Source organism: Mustela nigripes, chromosome 15 (assembly GCF_022355385.1).
Source record: "Mustela nigripes isolate SB6536 chromosome 15, MUSNIG.SB6536, whole genome shotgun sequence".
Taxonomy (NCBI): domain Eukaryota; kingdom Metazoa; phylum Chordata; class Mammalia; order Carnivora; family Mustelidae; genus Mustela; species Mustela nigripes.
The window spans coordinates 81,612,856-81,631,511 of record NC_081571.1 but is presented as its reverse complement, the minus strand read 5'-3'; the positions used below and the strand labels follow the sequence as shown (position 1 = coordinate 81,631,511).

Here is an 18,656-nt window from a genome sequence, read left to right as displayed (position 1 = left end):
TGTCTAGGATTACAGAGTGCTCCGCGGGGATGTGGTTTACGGGACGGAGAAAGGAATCCTGGTGAAAACGATCAAAATCCACCCACAGAAACACATATCTAAAGCACATTATATGAAGGGGCTCTACATTTTCAAACTGTCATAAAATTACATTTCAGAATATGTAGTATGGAAATTGCAGAGAATGCTTTCATTTCCTTGAGGCAAACCGTAATGGAAAGGATCTTCTAAATTCTGCAGTAAAATTCCACACACCTCTTTGCACCATTAAAATAGTAGTCATAAAACTAAATGGCAAAGAACATAATTTTTCACAAAAATTCTCTTAGATCAAGGTAGAGCTACTTAACATGAAAACAACCTGTATATTCAGTGATAAGCATTAACATAAGTTAAAACATTATGTAAATGTTTTTTCTTCTATTATTACAATTTTCACAGATAGAAAAATATCTCTATTTCTGCACCTTCCACTCAAGTTTTCCAAGCATGATAGCAAGAAAATACTATAATATAACTTCGGTGGTTACATTTCCCCTATCACCTACTGAAGTGACATTAATTATGAGAAATAAAATAAACATTCTAATGTGACTTACAAAGCTTTGCTTCAGGCACTGGGCACATTAATAGGATACAAAGATTAACAAACCTATTTTTTAACTAATGAAGGGCATTTTATCACTAACAATTTGAGTTAGTCAATTGGGCCCTTAATATGCTCACCTAAAAATATGGCCAGTTGGTAGATGATCCCTGAAATATTTTCCAGTCATCAATATTTGTTATCAGTGAGTTCAAAATCCTGCCAAGGAGACTGGTACTTCTGCATAGACAGACCTTCAGCTATTGTTGGGGGAAAGATGACTCATGTCTGATGGAACATCTCAAGAGAATCAGACGTGACGTGATTTCTTGCCCAACATGTGACCTTCAGAACAAGTTCATGAGGTTCACAATATATTCCCCTGAATTGCAAACTTTATGCATGTGGCCACTGAAAGTCAGTGTCCCCTCAAGATCCTGGTGAGGGAGTGCCCTGTAGAGCTTCCCTGCCGGACCACGAGGAGCCTATGACTGTAGACAACAAACACTTGAAGAATTTCACGCACAACACAGTGGAGATGGGGAGATAGGTGGTCCTCGGAAGGGAAAGTGAAATATGGTATTGTGACCTATTACCCTGTGGTGGGTTCAGTAGTGTACCCTCAGATTCCATGTCCACCCAGAACCACAGAATGTGACCTAATTTGGAAATAAGATCTTTCAAAGATGTCATGATATGAGTACGATGAGGTCATAGGGGCGAGGGAGGGTCCGAAATTCAACTGGATATCTTCCAAGAAGAGGAGGGGACAGAGAGCTGTGAAGACAGAAGCAGAGTTCGGGAGCCGTGTCTACAAGCCAAGCGACGTGGACGGCTGGCAACCACCGGAAGCCGGGGGAGAAGCTTGGGACAGAGTTTTCTCAGACTCTGCTCAACGAGCCAACCCTGCTGACACCTGATTTTGGACTCTGGCCTCCAGAAATGTGGGGATAAATTTCTGCTGTTTCCAGCCGCGCGGCACTCGGAACCTGGTTAGGTCACCCCCAGGAGGCCCGTGCTAGCTGTGCCATCTTTGACGAACCACTGAACTTCCTGAAGGCTGACTTGACTGGAATGCTGACCCTGCAGCATTCATACGCGAGGCCTCAGGAAGCACTTCATGAACCGGGAAAGGCCACACCAGCGTCAGACACCCCGACTGATGAGGGAAGGGAGAGCTCAGGGAGGTGTGGGTTAAGCCAAGAAGCGACTCCTAAGATGGCCAAGGTCTGGAAAGACCGGAAATGGTATTTCAGGTGAAGAAAACCAACAGAGGTGGAGAAATGTCGGGGGCCCTTTCGAACGAATCAAAAGTGGTAAAGAAATTCCATAATGTTATGAGTTAAAATCATTCCCATCTTTTCTGATCTGTGAATCCTGACCCAATGGACACGTGTATTACTTCCAGAGGGTTGTGACTGCAAACGGCTGGCCCAGAACAAGAGAAATGGGTTCTTTCACAGTTCTGGAGGCCAGAACTTGGACATTGGGCATATCTTTATGTACCGGGAGGCTCTAGGGGACATGCCTTCCTGCCTTTTCTAGCTCCTGGGGGCCCTGGAGATCTTGCCCCGTGGTTGCATCTCTCCTGTCCCTGCCTCCTTGCTTGTGTGTCTCCCTTTCTCCCGTGAATCTCCCTCTGCTTCCTTCTCAGAAGGGTACTTGCCCTTGGATTTAAAGTACCCCCTGATCATCCAGGGTGATCTCATCACCTCGAGATCCTGGACTTCATTACGTAAGCAAAGACCCCTTTCCACAGAAGGTTCCATTCTGAGGGCCTAGGGGTGAGCACATGGCCACACCTTTTTGGGGGACCACCATTCAGTCCACTGCAACATTTAAGGGTTTGGGGAGAGAACGAGGCTGAAACATAGACACATGATCCCAGGCAAGAACAGTATCACCAACTTGATTTGTGTAAACCAGGCCAGTCTTACAGGACACTCATCAGATCCAAAGAGCATCATTTTGTGTCAAATCAAACAGTCGCAATAAACAATTTTCAAACACAGACCTTATGAGCAGACAATGAGGTCAGATAGGCAAGCATCACATATTTTGTAACCATTACGGTGACCTGTATTTTCATTAATTTCATTTTTATTACTTCTGATCACTTTCGTGTCTCCTAATCTATTCACTTTGCTCACATTAAAATTTAGGACCTTCAAAGTACTGTTTCCTATTAGAGTCAGCTCAGAACCACCTTGATGGAAATTCAGATTTCCTGCGAGCCAATGTCTTTTTCCAAATCATAATTCTTCTTTCTTTCAAGATTCTTAATTTTAAAAGCCAATAAAATTAGACACACTTCTGGATTTAATGCGTATCTATCACTTAAATCACCACTGGAAGTTTAAGAGTAATTCCTAAAACAGCTAATCCATATATGATTTAAAATTTGCTAAAACAAATAACAACAACCAAAACCCCCTTAGCCTTCTTTAATTCACATCCGTGCTCATTAATGAGACCCTGTTAATATTTCATGCACAGCCTCTCCCCATCTACTTTAAAATATTTCTGTAATGGAGATTGGAAAATACACCAGGCTCCTATGAGTAATGAAAAATTCAAATGTGTTTAGGAAAGATCTTCAGCTATAATTCAAATAATGTTGCTTAAACATTTCTAAAAGGACCTAGGAGCCTCTGCTCCAAACCAGATACAGAAGCACGGCGGGGTCTCGTAGTCAGAGCAGAATGGTCCCTCCTGGGGGGGCTGGAGGTCAGTATCATCACCGGCCACCGTGGTCAGCCTTCCCAGGAGAGGGGAGTTTTCCCTCATAAAACCAGGTAGCCCCATCACAGAAGAGCCGCGGTGATCTGAGCGACACTCCAGCCCATCCGTCTGGCCAAAGAAGAGGACGCAAAGCGACCCAGGAACCCGAGAGCCACTGAGCTTCTTCCCTGGGACCAGCTTTATCACCAAAGAGCCCTGCAGGAATGCTCATACGATGGTCCGAGAGATAGTGCTGTTGCTAAACCAACTGGCTCTCTGCTATGGGTCTTGGTTTATAAAACGCAGAATACGCTGCTTTTCTTGAAAATCCAGTAACTCAAGATTAAATATACGTAGCTACGGCTCATGATTAGAAAGGCATATGGCTTGACATATTGCCACAAATTACATATAATCTATACTGCAACATGTGAATGAGTCCTTCGGGAGTCCTTGGGCTAAGACTCATTAGCAGATCTCAGGAAAATGAAAGATTTTTCTAAAACCACAAAATTGACTCCAATTATGGAAAATCCTGCTTAAAACATAAAGGCACTTTTAGAGAAAAATTCATAATTCCATGGGACTTGGCTCTGTGGCAGCTAATCAATGGACGGCCTCTACTCTGCTTTCCTGCTATCAGAGCTGCAGGAAATAATTGTATTTTTTCACACTGTTCACTGTTCTTCCCCAAATCAAACAACAACAACAGAAAAACAACAAAAACTGAAATGGAAATTCTATTAAGTGGTGGTGGAATAATTTTTAGAAGCAAACAGAAAATAATTAACAAACAAAACATTATTCCAAAGCTTGGTCCCATTCTGTTTAATGCAATTAGCATTTATTGAACGACCTGACACGTCTTCAAGATTCGATACAAACAGACTTGTGGGGCGGGTCAGGTAGAGATGGTCTGAAGACAGCTTCCACGAGACTTAAAGGAAAACAGGGAAGTAGTTTTCTAAAATTACTACTTCTGTCTTACTGTAATATTTCAACTAAACCCCATGAATTCATAACTGCTCAATATAAGGAAAATATAGATTAAAATGTGAATACAGGACTAGAAGGTTGGCTACATTATAAAAAATTTTAAAGGCTAAATCTCTCCTATATAAAAGGTAGTGAATAAGTTAATAGAAGGTGAGGAGTGTGTGTGAGTGTGTGTGTGTGTGTGTGTGTGTGTGTGTGTGTAAAATCCCACACCGAGGCCCTCTCCACAGCGATTCACGGCTCAGCCCATCCCACGGCGCCATGATCCCACAGCATCTCCCCAGGACGCTCCTGGCCCACCTGTTCCCTTCAGGTGTGTCTCCTGCGGGCCCCTTCCTCCTTCTTTCCTCTTGGTTTTCATGATTCTCTCTCCTACTCCTTGGCTCCATCTTCTCCACGCTCTTCGTGAGGGAAATGATCAAGACACACATTTCCACAAATACGCCTATGTTTCTAAAAACAACCAACCCCTTTTATTTGTCATATCCGATTGAAGTTTCTATTAAAAATCTCAAAATCAAAACATCTCCACTGAGTATCTTCCCTTCCAGACGGCCTCTTCTCCAGGACTCCTCTCGCGGTTGGCGCTGGCACCATCCATCCAGGGTGGGGAGAGAGACTCCTGTCATTTCAAGCTGCGGCTCCGCTCTCCTCGGGACGTGCCGTCGGTCAGCACGGCAGCCTCGTCTTGAGAACCCCACCTCTGCGATCTTCTGCTGTGGCCCAAAGGGTTCTCTTTTGCGTGTTCCCAGAGCCCCTTCCACTCTCCCCCAATCCGTCCTCTACCGTGTCCCCTGGTCTCTTTACTTCATCCCCCACGCTGCCTGAAAATACGTGGGGAGGTCACTCCGTCAAGAGGACAAAGTCCTGACCGGTCCATGCATATTTATTCATGCTTTGGTCCAAAAAGCTTTTTTAAGACTTATCTCCAGCCGATCTCTACAGACTTATCTCCAGCCGATCTCTAGAGACTTGACTGTGCTTCTTGTACCATTTCCCAAACACAGGGCGGGTGGCCATGGCAGAAGGGCCCACGGCGCTCTCAGGAGCAGCCGTCTTCTTGCACCGCACGCATCAGAAGGTGGGAACGTGCCCAGCCTCCTTGCCGTGTCCGAGGGCTCTTCAGCTTCCCCCCGTCTGGCACTCCTGCTCAGGATCCTGAAGGTAGGCGTGGGGGAGCTTCTGCCGCGTCTCCTGCGTGTCTCATGAGCATGTCATGAAGACGCCTTGACTTCTCTGGCGATGGAGACCTCCCGGCCTGGTCACTGGCTCACTGACCTCTCCGTGCTGACGACCGGGAAGGGGCACGTTCCTGGTGTCAGCGGTGCGTGGCAGGAACCGGGAGTCACTGCCTGGAGCAGCAGCTTCTCCATCTGACTGGAAGCTTCTGGATCAAAGACAAGGCCACGGGTATGCTGGAAGCCCCACCATGGGGTGTGCTTTTGAGTCATTCCTGAATGTTTAACATGGGATCTCCCAGTAACTATTTCCCTATACCAAGTTATTTTCCACCTGAAAAACTAAAGTGGATTCTGTCCCAGGCAATGGAGTCCTGGGGGTTGGCGAAGCCATTCAGACGTCCACGTCTCCACCAGAATGTGCCTTCATTTCATCCTTCCTGACCTCTAGCTCATCCCCAGAGGCCTCGGCCACACCTGACCTCCTCCAGAAAATGTTTCTACACTTTCTTTGGGAGCCAAATGATTACTTCGTTCTCCAGGTAATGCAGAACTTTGTTAATATTACCTATGTTACTATAAGCAAATTATATCATAATTATTTGTTAATTTGCCTTTTCCTTATTTGTCGACAGTGAGGTACTTGAGGACAAGGAATATGGCTTCTTCATCTTTGCTTCTCTAATGCTCGGACTTTGGCGTCTAGTAGAGTCTCAGTGAACATGGACTGAAATGACTTGGAATACGTTGGCTGGAGCTTTGCCCTCTGATAGGTAACTGCTGCTAAGGGCCGAGGGGGGGAACCCAGGGGCCACAAATTCAAAGGTGGAAGGTGGTAACTGCAGATGGGCCTGGATGGAAGGGAAGTGGAATGTGGATTCCAGCATCAAAAGATGGCGACAATGGGACCTTGTGAAGAACACGAGGGTATTTCAAGCTTGATTAGGAGGAGTGGAAGCCCAGAGGGTGTGGATTTTGCCCCGGGGGTGGGGTTGTGACATAGAAGTCAAGGCTAAAACAACTGGCATCAGCTCCGAGAACCTGGGATATTAGCTGGGCCTATAGGGTGTAAGGCTTTTATAGACAGTTAAGAGGAGGTCCTCGAAGGTGTTTAAGGAAGAAGCACGTTTTACTAAGCTGTTTAGGGAACTGAGGGTGCAGAGGTAGCTCTCTTTACTCAGGTTGCCATGCTCTAAGAGAAATAATTTAATACTAAAATCTACACTGAAGGCAAGTCAAGTCAGAACCAATACCTCTTTGGCTAATGAAGGGATCCCAAAACTCAGAGCAGAGCTGTCTGTTAAAGCCAAGGCCCTCTTGCTCACATGATGTTATAATGTGGGGAACATTATAGAAGGATCTGACCACCTGCTTCATCACCCACATTCTGAAGATGCAAAGTCCTTCTCAGGTTGAAATTAAAGAGCTTAGGAAAGCAAAATGGTGTGGGTTCTTCTCCCAACTTCCATTCATTGAAATAACCAACTCTAAAATATCTAAAACTTGAAAGTTTGTCCCGAAGAGGTTTGGTCCCTCAGCATACATGCTATGCCATGTTCCTCATTCAACTTACCCTTCCTGCGTAGTGCATGGTGGTGAAAGCTGTGCCCTGGTCTTTGAGCGCCATGTTCCCGTTCCCATCCTTCATGGGTGAATAGACTGCATTTGTGTTTGACGATTCAAGGAGACTTTGTAGCTTTTTGGGAAGATTTGGTTCCATTGACCAAATCATCTGACTTTCTTCATCCAATAAAGAGAGAAATCCAGATGGTTTCTGAAAATTAAGAAGAGATAGAATTTTTTCTTCCATTACTCAGTTTGATGGTTTTGTTATTATTGTACATATATGTTCATTTGTATTTTCACTATCTTCATATAAGCACTCAAAAAATGAATTAGTCTACTTTTAATACACATCTATGTTTGCTCACTACTATATCCCCAACACCTAGCAAAACTCTCATGTAATGTAGGCCCAAAAAGCATCAGTTGATTAATAATTGATAATGAGTAAATAAGTTAAACAGTGTGTTTTAATGTCATTCAAATGCTGGAGTTATTAAAATATATTCTCATCTCAAAAAGAAAAATGGAATTTCCAACTAAAGGAGAAGCATAATTTTCCTTGACCTCTAACCCACATCAAACTCTTTATAAAAACAAAACAAAAAAACTCTTTATAGTTATGACGGGTCAAGTAACTTCTCCGAAAACAGAACTTACAATCATGTTGAGTCATAAAAATTGCAGAAAGAGCCTACTGAGCAGGAAGTAGAAGTGACTATAATATTCCAATATTAGGAACTAGAAGAAATACAGTTGGAAGCTATCACTTATAAAATCCAAATTGGAAGTCAGATAGTTTATAGCTGTCAAACACAGAAGCTAAAGTCATATCTAAGCAACCACTTAAAATTAATCTCATGTGAAGGAAAACACGGCTTGAAAGAACTTCTCAGATTGCCCTGACAGTTTGCTCCCCAAACATAGAACAGCATGGCGCCCACTCAGTTTACGCGCCAGGTGAATAACGTTGACCCACTGCTGTTTATCTTTTCTTCCCTAGAAAAGTTCTTCTGTGGACATGTCAAATCCACTTTTAAAAATCAGGTAATTTATTTTATTTATTTACCTCATTCTGTCATATAGCTGAATTCTTTGCATCAACCCAGTGTGCTTTTGGAAGTGTGAATACCAAGAAATAATTCTTCTCAGGGAGTGAAGAGACATATTAACCCCTCTAGTGACTCAGTTTGCATTTTGACCCAAGGTCACCAAACCCACCACCACAGGCCTTTCATCTTATTCATTTGGCCAGTAGAAAGTTGTCTCTTTGTGGCTAAAATACTTCAGTTGTTTTAGGCCTTTCGGGGTTTCCTGCTTATGGTAAAGAAAATGCAAAGACTAGATACAGTTGTCTCAGGGCTGTAAATGTTGAGATCCTTCCAATGCCACCCATAGAGAAGAAAGGTTGAAAATGGTGGCCAGGGGAAGGACTTATGCCTGATGGGGGCTCACGTACCAGGGGGAGCCCTTTAGGAGACATTTGGCATCTGAAGGAGTATCTCTGGAATGAGCAGACAGCCTCCCTGGGAAGGAAGAAGAAGATGGGTGGATAAAGGGAGAAGGAGCACGAGGAAGGAACTGGGTAGACCTGTAAGAATCAAGTTGACCCACCTCAGTAGAAGCAAGTTGACCCACCTCAGCAAATAACCTTGGTCCCTAACACCTCCAGAGACTTGTGTTACCATCACAGAAATGTTTCTGATAAGGGGATGTGGAGAAGGAAGTCCACTGGATGGTTCATTCTCAGATAACAAAGGGCCCTATAAAGAGCCAGATGTAAAAAACCGAAGCATAGGTACCCACAATGGATGGAGAGACCCTAAAAGAAAATTCAGTGAGGAGCTGGAAGAGGGCTGGTCTTGCCTGGGAAGGGTTGAAAGAACAGATTTTTCATTTCAGTATGTAGCAACCTATTTGAGGAAGAGTAAGCTGTTGATACATAAGATCAGCAGTTGCTCCTTTACCCATGCCTTTGAGCATCAGGCCATGGCACTCCTCCAGATACTGTTACACTTACTCCCCTCCTCACACACACACACACACACATGGGCAAACACAGGCATGTGGTGGAAGGGTGAATGGGCTGGTTAAGGACATTGCAAATGCATCCATGTTTTGGGGGCTGACAGACCTCTGTAGAGGCTCAAATTTAGAGCTTTAATGGGTGTTTCAGTAACTCAAAGTCAAGGCCCTAAGTAGTATAAAGGAAGGGATCACTTCTAAAATAGCCAACCTGTTCTACTCCAAAAGCAAGATGATGTTTTCCAAGGATAAGGTGGTCAGAAACCAACAAGGCATTTTTCTAAAAACACTGTAATTTGTATTGTTTCCATAAGTTTTTAAATTTGTACGTATTAGGTTTTCTGGATGTTTGATATAAAAACACAGAAGAATGGTAGTAATGAAACTTAAAGACTTGGAAACTTGCTGACATGTCTGAAGAAGAAAATAGAACATGGAGAAGTCATAAAAAATGGCATCCAATTCCTTCAGAAGTGAGGGTTTAGGAGAGACTGTTCTACAAAATGTATGTCATTTCACCTTGACAGCAGAAAGCAATGAGGACCAATAGGGTAACAAAGTGCACTAGACACACGGAGAGTCAGATAAGAATCTAGATCCACAACCTCCCTTCATGGACATAAGACTAATACATATTTGTTGAAATATGAATTAATGGCGTAATCAAAAATCACAGATGTTTGTGAGCAGTAGTGGATTGTGGGTAGTAGGAAGGAAACGGTATGCTTCCTTTGTATTATAGGGTCTGCCTGTCTGGTGTACTTGCAGATTTGTAGGTAAATACTCAAGCTGCACCCTATACTTGGTCCATCTTTTCATTTTTATAGGTATCAAAGAGAAGCAGCAGTGAGAAACACCCACTCTCATTTCCAACTCATTTTGATGAGGGTCCTCCTATTGAGATAATCATGGGTGAAATCTCAAGGATGGCCATGGAAGAGAGAGAAAGAACATCATGGCCATCGAAGAGATAGAAAGAATGTCATGGCCATCAAAGACAGAGAAAGAACTTCATGGCCATCAAAGACATAGAACATCATGACCATCAAAGACATAGAAAGAACATCATGGCCATTGAATACATAGAACATCACAGCCATCGAAGACATAAAAAGAACATCATTTGGCTGGCCAGTGGTTAGCAGTCAAGGATACAGCAGCCAGCGAGAATGAGGGCAGCAGGTTTCTGAGGTTTCCCATACACAGTTCACTACACACTGCTATTGGCTTGAAGACATTTTCAAACCTTGTATAAAGAAGTTATATACCCTGTGTGTCATGATGAGGGATGGCTTTCTGGAGGAAGATGGCTTCTTCTGTCATTAAAACAAAGAAGGTTGACAAGTTTGTAAGAAGAACAAAAATATTTCACATACTTGGTAAAGGTATAAAGTAAATTTACAAATCTACATTTATAGAAATAAAGGGTGGAAAATTACAGCCTATGTTCTCCAGTGGCTGAAGGCATCAGTTTTAAACAATGTTCAAGTGTTTTAGAGATAGTATCAATATATGTATATCATGTCTTCCTACATTAGTACAGAGGGATTGCTATTTGTGTGGCAGATTTTTGTTTTTTATGATAGAGATATGAGGCAAAGTTTTTTGCATTATAAGGTAGAAATAAAAAAAAAAAGGTAAGGATTGACACTGGCAGAGGTCCTAAGATTGTACATACACAAACATATTTTTCTGCCAATGTTTTTCCATATTTCAATTTACAAGCTTCAGAGATAAATTAAAAAGATCCTGTTGAATTTATTCTATGAGCTTGTTAGTCTTAGTATTGTTTTATAAAATATTAATTTTGTACACTGAGCATTTGTAACTGTGCCGAAGGGGAAGTTTTATTGACATAACCAATGTTGAATATTTTTATAACAAAATGATCTGATATTTCTAGTCCCTTCCAATGAATTGATGATTCTTCAAATGCCCCTGCAGGAAAAGGGTAATTTGTTCTCCCAAATTGATTCTGAAAAAAATAAATTTCTGAAAAAATTAATACAGTGAAGTCTCAGATATAAAGCCATCTCACAATGAAGGCCCCTTGAAAGAAAATTCTTTGTCTCCAGTATATTTAAATCCTGTAAAGTATCTAATTATATTATATGAATACCTGGAAAAAAAAATCCAAAACTCCAGTCTGGTTCCCAGGAGAATAAGCTGTTTCCATGGTAACTCCCTCTTGTACACATTCTGTTTGCTCGTGTAGAAAAAGCACTTCATTGATGTAGTGGTGCATCTTCTCATTGGTCATGTTGACACAAAGCTATGCGGGGGAGAAAGAAAAACAATTCACAAGGTAATTATGGCCATGCAGATCCACTCGTTCTACGACCATTTCAGATGGGCGACATATTGACTCAAGAATGTTCCACACCAATTAATCTATTGAGATAAAGCACTACAGTATTGCTTGAGAAGTCAAAGAAAAGAGTTTCACCTGATACTGTTGACTTCATTTGGTCTGATTATTCAACTTAAAGTGAGTATATTAAAAACAAGAAGTATAATTACAACATTAACTCACAAAGTTGGTGTTTAAAATATAGTTGCTGGCGAGGATGCGGAGAAAGGGGAACCCTCCTACACTGTTGGTGGGAATGCAAGCTGGTGCAGCCACTCTGGAAAACAGCATGGAGGTTCCTCAAAATGTTGAAAATAGAACTGCCCTATGACCCAGCAATTGCACTATTGGGTATTTACCCTAAAGATACAAATGTAGTGATCCAAAGGGACACATGCACCCGAATGTTTATAGCAGCAATGTCCACAATAGCCAAACTATGGAAAGAACCTAGATGTCCATCAACAGATGAATGGATCAAGAAGATGGGGTATATATACACAATGGAATACTATGCAGCCATCAAAAGAAATGAAATCTTGCCATTTGCAACAACATGGATGGAACTAGAGCGTATCATGCTTAGCGAAATAAGTCAAGCAGAGAAAGACAACTATCATATGATCTCCCTGATATGAGGAAGTGGTGATGCAACATGGAGGCTTAAGTGGGTAGAAGAAGAATAAATGAAACAAGATGGGATTGGGAGGGAGACAAACCATAAGTGACTCTTAATCTCACAAAACAAACCGAGGGTTGCCGGGGGGAGGGGGTCTGGGAGAAGGGGGTGGGATTATGGACATTGGGGAGGGTATGTGCTTTGGTGAGTGCTGTGAAGTGTGTAAACCTGGTGATTCACAGACCTGTACCCCTGGGGATAAAAATATATGTTTATAAAAAATAAAAAATTAAAAAAAAAATAAATAAATAAATAAAATATAGTTGAGTAAAAAACATTTCCAAAAGGAAATTATATCTGGGCTTTGTCAACAACTAAGGATAAATGGTGGGTTTACCATGAAAGCCCAGGGACAAAAGAAACATGTACTGCCACCTCACTTGTGTTATATATCCATGATGACAAGAAAATGTGGGTTTCTTTCAGAAAGAATAACTGCTTTACTCATTCTGTTGTAGAAATTATTTTATCAGAAAAATTTTTATAATCCTCCAACTGTCGACTTTTTTCTTCCCATCCGGAAACAAATATGTTATTTCTTAATCTTAAAAATTATCTTTAAATACTAAAAATCAATAAAACACCCCAAACTTAGCAAAAATGAAGTCTTACCTCCTCTGTAGGCAACCCTCTTGCTTTGTTGCTCTTTTTTCCAACAAGAAAACCTCAAAGGAATTGTCTTTCCCTATCATCTCAAATTATTCTCCTCTCCACTGTTGAAGCCACTCCAATAAACTTGTGCCCCCTCCCCAGTGTTCCCACAAGAATGACTTTGGTGGGAGTCACCAATGACATATGCATTCCTTAACCTAGTGTCCACCTCTTAGTGTTCATTTTCCTCGACCGCCCTGCACTATCTCACGGCGATTCCTATGCTTTCCCGGAAAGCTGCCTCCACTGTCTTCCAGGACACCATGCGCTCGTGGCCGCCTGCCTCACGGGTGCCTCCACCTCCTCCCACGTCCTTCATGAGTTCATTCTGTCTCCCGGACCATGTGTGAGTAAGCCACTATATTACACCAGGTAAAATCCATGGTGAAACCTCCAAAGGTAAAAACCGACAAATCGCTTAGAACTATTTAGAATTCAGATAAAACAAAACAAAACAAAACAAAACAACAACAACAAAAAAACTATTTAGAATTCAGTAACTTACTGAAAATAGTTAAAGATGAATCATTTATATAAGTCAAAATAACGGATAAAAAGCTTTTCAAAGAAAACCATATCACACCTGCGATAGAAACAGTATCTAGGATTATGTGTGATACGAAAGTGTTATAGTCAGACAATGAAAATGCCAAAGATTTTGTAAATCACATGGACTGAAATAGTCACTGGAGAAAAGAGGGACCACCCTAGGTTTCTCTTCTGCATACATCCAAATTCTTCTCCATGTCTGGTGTCCTTAAAACACCTGTTAAGTGGGAGCTCTTCCTAGATATTCCTTTCCTTCTACTGGGAGCTCATGGTTTCTCTCTTGGACATAGAAGAGCACCCCTTATGTTCCAGCTTCCAATCAGCAGGCCAAGCCACTTTTGTAAATGACCAACACCAGGAATGCCTCAGTTCTCCATAGAGGTGCCGCTGCCTGCACATTAAGGGTGGGGCTGTTCATGATTGGAGAACAATGTGTACAATGAAAGAGCCATTTTCTCATAGATCCAGCTATGTGGGGGGGGATGGGAGTTGATGGGATTCTACAGAAATGAAGTCTCAGAGGGAAAGGTTTCAGGGAAGAAAGAAACTTATCAGTGCCAGGCACTGGCCAGCACACAGAGGTTGTCCTGAGACCGATGGTGTAATGTCAGGTTCCATTCTTTACTTCTCACCAGGACCAGAGTTGTATGAGTAGGCACATCTCAAATGTCTTCAGAAAAGGTGACATAGTGACAGGACTGTGGGCATGTGGCTACCTTGATCAAAGCAAGACTGGAGAGCTGAAAAGGTAGAGGCTCAGATGACCCGATCCAGTCAAGTTATTTCAATGATGCATGTACATAGATATTTTGTTATTAATGCAATAGATGGAGAATAATTGATAGAGAAGTATGCCAAATGACATGCTTAAATAATAACTATATTCAAAATAAGATCTGAGTACCCTATCTGGACAAAGAAATACAAAAGCAATTCTTATTAGCTCCAGATCAGAAAATGATGGTCTGGGACTACTGCCCTATCTCCCATAGTTGGTTTTGTATTTCTGACTTCACAGTTAAAAAAAAAAAAAAAAAAAAAAAGATTTTGTAAATATGGTGATAAAACAAATGTCTTAAGACTGAAAAAGCTTTCCTATTGCATTCTATTGCAAAATAAGATCTAAGTTAAAACTAAAATAAGAACCCTGCCACATTGCTGCTGTCTTGGAAGTTAACTTTAAAACCTAAAGAACTAGAGACAATTCATTTAAACTTAGAATCATTTCTTCACCTCATCTCCTTCCTCCTGCTACTCCAGCCACAGTCGCTGGGATTTCTTGAATTTTCTTTCCTCTATCCAATTCGGCCAGCAGTTGTTAGAACGTCTCCTCTCTGCCTCTTGACAACCAGAATTCATGAGATAGAGGCAAAATTGAAAGTTCTGTATATTTAAACTAAAAGTTTCTTAGACAAACCTTCACTTTCACTCATGTATTCTCTGAATATAAAAATATTATGACCTCCGTCACTTCAGGTGACAATACATTTGTAGGACATTTAACTTGCCTTTAAATGTAGGACATTTAACTTGCCTGCTGGTTGTTATGGCAAAAACAACCTGAATATGGACACAAACTGGTAAGGTCGGCACATGACAGCCGGCAAACAAAGAGATGGAACTCACTATTTAAATATCATACAAAAAGCTATTTCCTTTCTCGCAACTGTTACAGCCTAGCTTCACATTCATCCGCTTGCTTTGTTCTGTCAAAACTAAGTGAGACTGGCTGACCAAGATCCCTGCTTTTCTTACTCTCCAGAGTATAAATTTCTGGAAGTGATTCTGGAAAGACAAACCCTTTCCCCAAAACAGTGTCGACTCTGTTCATAGGAGCAGCCCCACCAGGAAAGTAATGCATTTACTTGTGGCTCTCATTTCATCATAAACAACAAACAGAAATGTCTGAAAATTGTTGTTGGGGAAGAAAAATGGAAATATTAAAAATTATTTCACTTTGTTTAAAAAAATCATATTTTGAGATGGTCTCCCAATCTACCCAGTTGTTACACTCCTTTAATCCCTAAGTAATTTTGTTACCAAAGATGAATTAATGTTACAAAAGACTGTTAAAATTTGGAGTGAAATATTTACGGTAAATGAACAGAAAATGAATGACTCCATTATGAAATGAAACTGCTGGAAAATACTCTCTTTAATTATATAATACACACAACTGTCATTTTTCAAAAATTTTGATGTTAAAAATACATTAAATCATTTAAAAAAACATAAATACGTTCTATATGTTAGCCGTCCGAGCTTCTGCGGAAGAAGTGGTTTTAAAGTGGTTATGGAGAGTGCACCTAAATGGAATGTATTTTAGGAAATGGATTGTGCAGGAGATAAAGGTGAGAGCAATGAAAAATAAGGAGATGTCTGATACTCTGTAACGTCTGATATGTTACTGTCAGTTACTGTTACAGCCTAATGAAGCATTCCAAAATGAGAATATCCGTGGCTGATTCTCTAGTGTACAAGAAATACCCGAATCACAGGACATAGATCTCTCCCCTCAGTTTGAGAGTCTCTCATTGAAGGTACTTAGATGTGGATGTTCCAAACGCACTGAACAGAATTTTCTTAGCATTTCACATTCACGATAGATGGCAGGACTGTTGTTGCAAAAATTACTTTCCATGACAACCTGCCCGCTTTCTCTTGCCCTTGAGCATCTCAGAGCTGAGAATCTCCCTATACCCGTGGCTGGTCTGACCAACTTAGGCTTTTTTATAATACAGACAGACAATTCAATTGTTACTGTTTAATATTTTATTGAACTGAGCCTTGGCTTCGCTGAACGGATCCACTGTTTAAGGGGAAATGGAGGCACAAAGTGGGAATGTGGTCAAAGCCACAGCAAAATTAGAAAGAGCTGGAGGGGGTCAGAGTACATCCCTCCCCCCTTTTTCCCCTAGGAAGGCCTAAAGTAATCTGCCAAACTTTGGCTAACAGGAAATGGATCTGGCCTGTGCTTCTGGATACGATTCGATTTCTTACTCTCCCGATCAAGATGATTTGTAAAACATCCGGCTTCTCTACTAAGCCTTGACATTTTATGCTGCAATACTGGATGGCATTTTGTGACATCGGGTGATCAGAACCTTGTATTGTACATCATGTTCTTTGTATTTGGAGGGGGAAAAAAAAAGAAGTCATTTATTAAAATCCCATAGGGAAAATTCCAGCTTGATGGGTAAAACTGAGTAGGCTGGGGAGTAGTTTTTGACTTGCAGCCTTTGTTACACTGGTGCTGTCTGAGACTGAAATGTTTTTGTGTTTCTAACAGAGAAGACCAATGCTGGGTGGGAAAGGAAATCACTGGGAGCATATACAGTTCAAAGCAGAATGGTTTCCAAATTCATGTTGAAGTAACACGTACATTACAATTTTCTACGAAAACAGTTTGCCTTTCCTGTTTTATATTGTTTACAGCACCCACTGTTTGACCCAAAGTCAAAATCTACAAAGGGCACTGCAGCATGAACTTTGAAACTGCCAGTAAACGTGGCTAATATGAAAACATCACGGTATGTCAGATGTCTAGCTGAAAATGGGGGAAAAAATGGATCCCATCAACAAAACGATGGCCCCATTCATGGCCAGAACCTACTTACTTATTCCTGATACGGTTTCACTGGTGTGTTGCAGATGCATATGTGAGTGTATATTAAATGCAATGAGAAAAAGATACAGGGAGACATGTTTCCAGGCAAATTAGTTTATATATCTAGAAGCATCGATCTGCATTGAAAACTGAGAATATGATTGTCTTCACTGCAAAGCAACCATTTTTACTTTTTGACATCGTCCATCAGAATCCTAACCGGGTGGCACTGAATCTCTGGGGATTCCTCCGAGCGGCCTGGATGCAAGAGAAGGTGAGGATTCACAGATGAAAATGAGGTAGTACTAAGTATTGCTTAATTAGCACGCACCCTTCTCTGATGCAAATACATGCTTCGTACATTAAGTGCTGTTGCTAACTGGTTTAATAATAAAAATGATGCACCCCTTGGAAACCCTCTTTAGTAACAGAACATTATTGCTTATCCAGATGGTCTATCATTTGTATTAATGACAAACTTAATTTCTTGAGTAAATTTTCACCAACTGTTCTCCCGTTATTTTTATTACTCAGTGAAATATCTCGGAAGCAAAAATATAACAGAGCATGACATTTACATCAGAGAATTAAAGTAGGAGGTTAATGAAAGCTGACTCCAGGTGAAAGCAGAACCCCAGGCGTTAGACGGCGATTACCTCGGAGCTCTTACAGGAGGCTGATGTCTCAGCCTGACCCCAAACCAATTACGCCAGAGTAAGGCCCAGACACTGATACAGTTTAAAAGCTTTCCAAGTGATTTTAATATGTAGACATGGTAAGCACACCAAAGCATAGCACAGAGCTATACACAATCCATTAAGTGATTTGTTTCTCAATGAATACCGATACGTATATATAACGCACTAATGGAATATTGTTAGATTGTGCAGGAATGATGTCAGATTTCAGACAGTCTGTATTTTCTGCATGTGTTTAGCAGAACATTAGTTCAATGAGATCTCAGTTGATACTGCCTAAAAAAATGAATAAACAAACAAACAAACAAAAAACCCACACTAAATCAGAAACCCACTGGAGAAACACTGAAGTGAGCTAAGTTAATGGGCTTCTCTGCAGGACTTCTCAGGGCCTTTCCTGTGCTGACAATCCTGTGAATCTCCACCTTACTTTTTCAAAGCCTGCCTCGGGGCTCACCAGATTGCTCTATGTTCTTTCCCCAACAAATCAATCATTCCCAATTTTGACACATTATCTATAAAACAGCAGGTGCAGGGGCTGGTGAGGGAATGGCACCTCTCTGATTTGTTTCAGCTTTTAAATCCTCTAATTTATTTTGCCTTCTTTGAATGTCCTGTTACGGCAGAGGCCTTTCTTCTCCCTGTCCTTGTTTGGGGAGGCCTATTTAATTTCTCTCAGCGCCATCTGTCTCGACCTGATGGAGGGGCTATAGTTCCTCTGCCCGCACTCCGATGTCATGTGCCAGCAGAGGCTTAGGGCACTGCGTAGACCCTGCGCCCGGCCTCCTCCCTGCCCTGGGAGCCTCGGTCAGCAGGGAGCTGTCGAGCGCCCACCCATGCCCGCCCCCCTGCTGCTGCTTTGGTGTTTTCTCCCTTTGGTTTTCACCCTTTCTCGTCTCCCTGCCCTCCCCTTCTCTTTGGTGGATTTTTTCCTAAACAAATCGCACGTCCTTGCAAACTTCCTTCCAAACATCCTCTGGGTTCCCTTTGAAATTTCCAAATCAAACCTGCAGAACAGGTTTTAAGCAAATATAGTTCTATCACAGGCATAAC

The 18,656-nt window shown here is 41.6% G+C and overlaps 1 protein-coding gene across 5 annotated transcripts in view; it reads right to left on the bottom strand.

The window, feature by feature from the left end:
- MYO16 (myosin XVI) overlaps window positions 1-18,656 on the bottom strand; it is a 576,627-nt gene that overhangs the window by 153,232 nt on the left and 404,739 nt on the right. For all 5 annotated transcript variants that reach the window (XR_009400078.1, XM_059378159.1, XM_059378158.1 and 2 more), the window contains exons 22-23: window positions 11,189-11,341; window positions 7,055-7,255 (exon numbers count right to left, since the gene is read on the bottom strand). Coding sequence is in view for 4 of the 5 variants with exons in the window: in XM_059378159.1 (XP_059234142.1) it covers window positions 7,055-7,255; window positions 11,189-11,341 (354 nt within the window). In the remaining variant the exon portion in view is untranslated. The remainder of the gene's footprint in view (window positions 1-7,054; window positions 7,256-11,188; window positions 11,342-18,656) is intronic.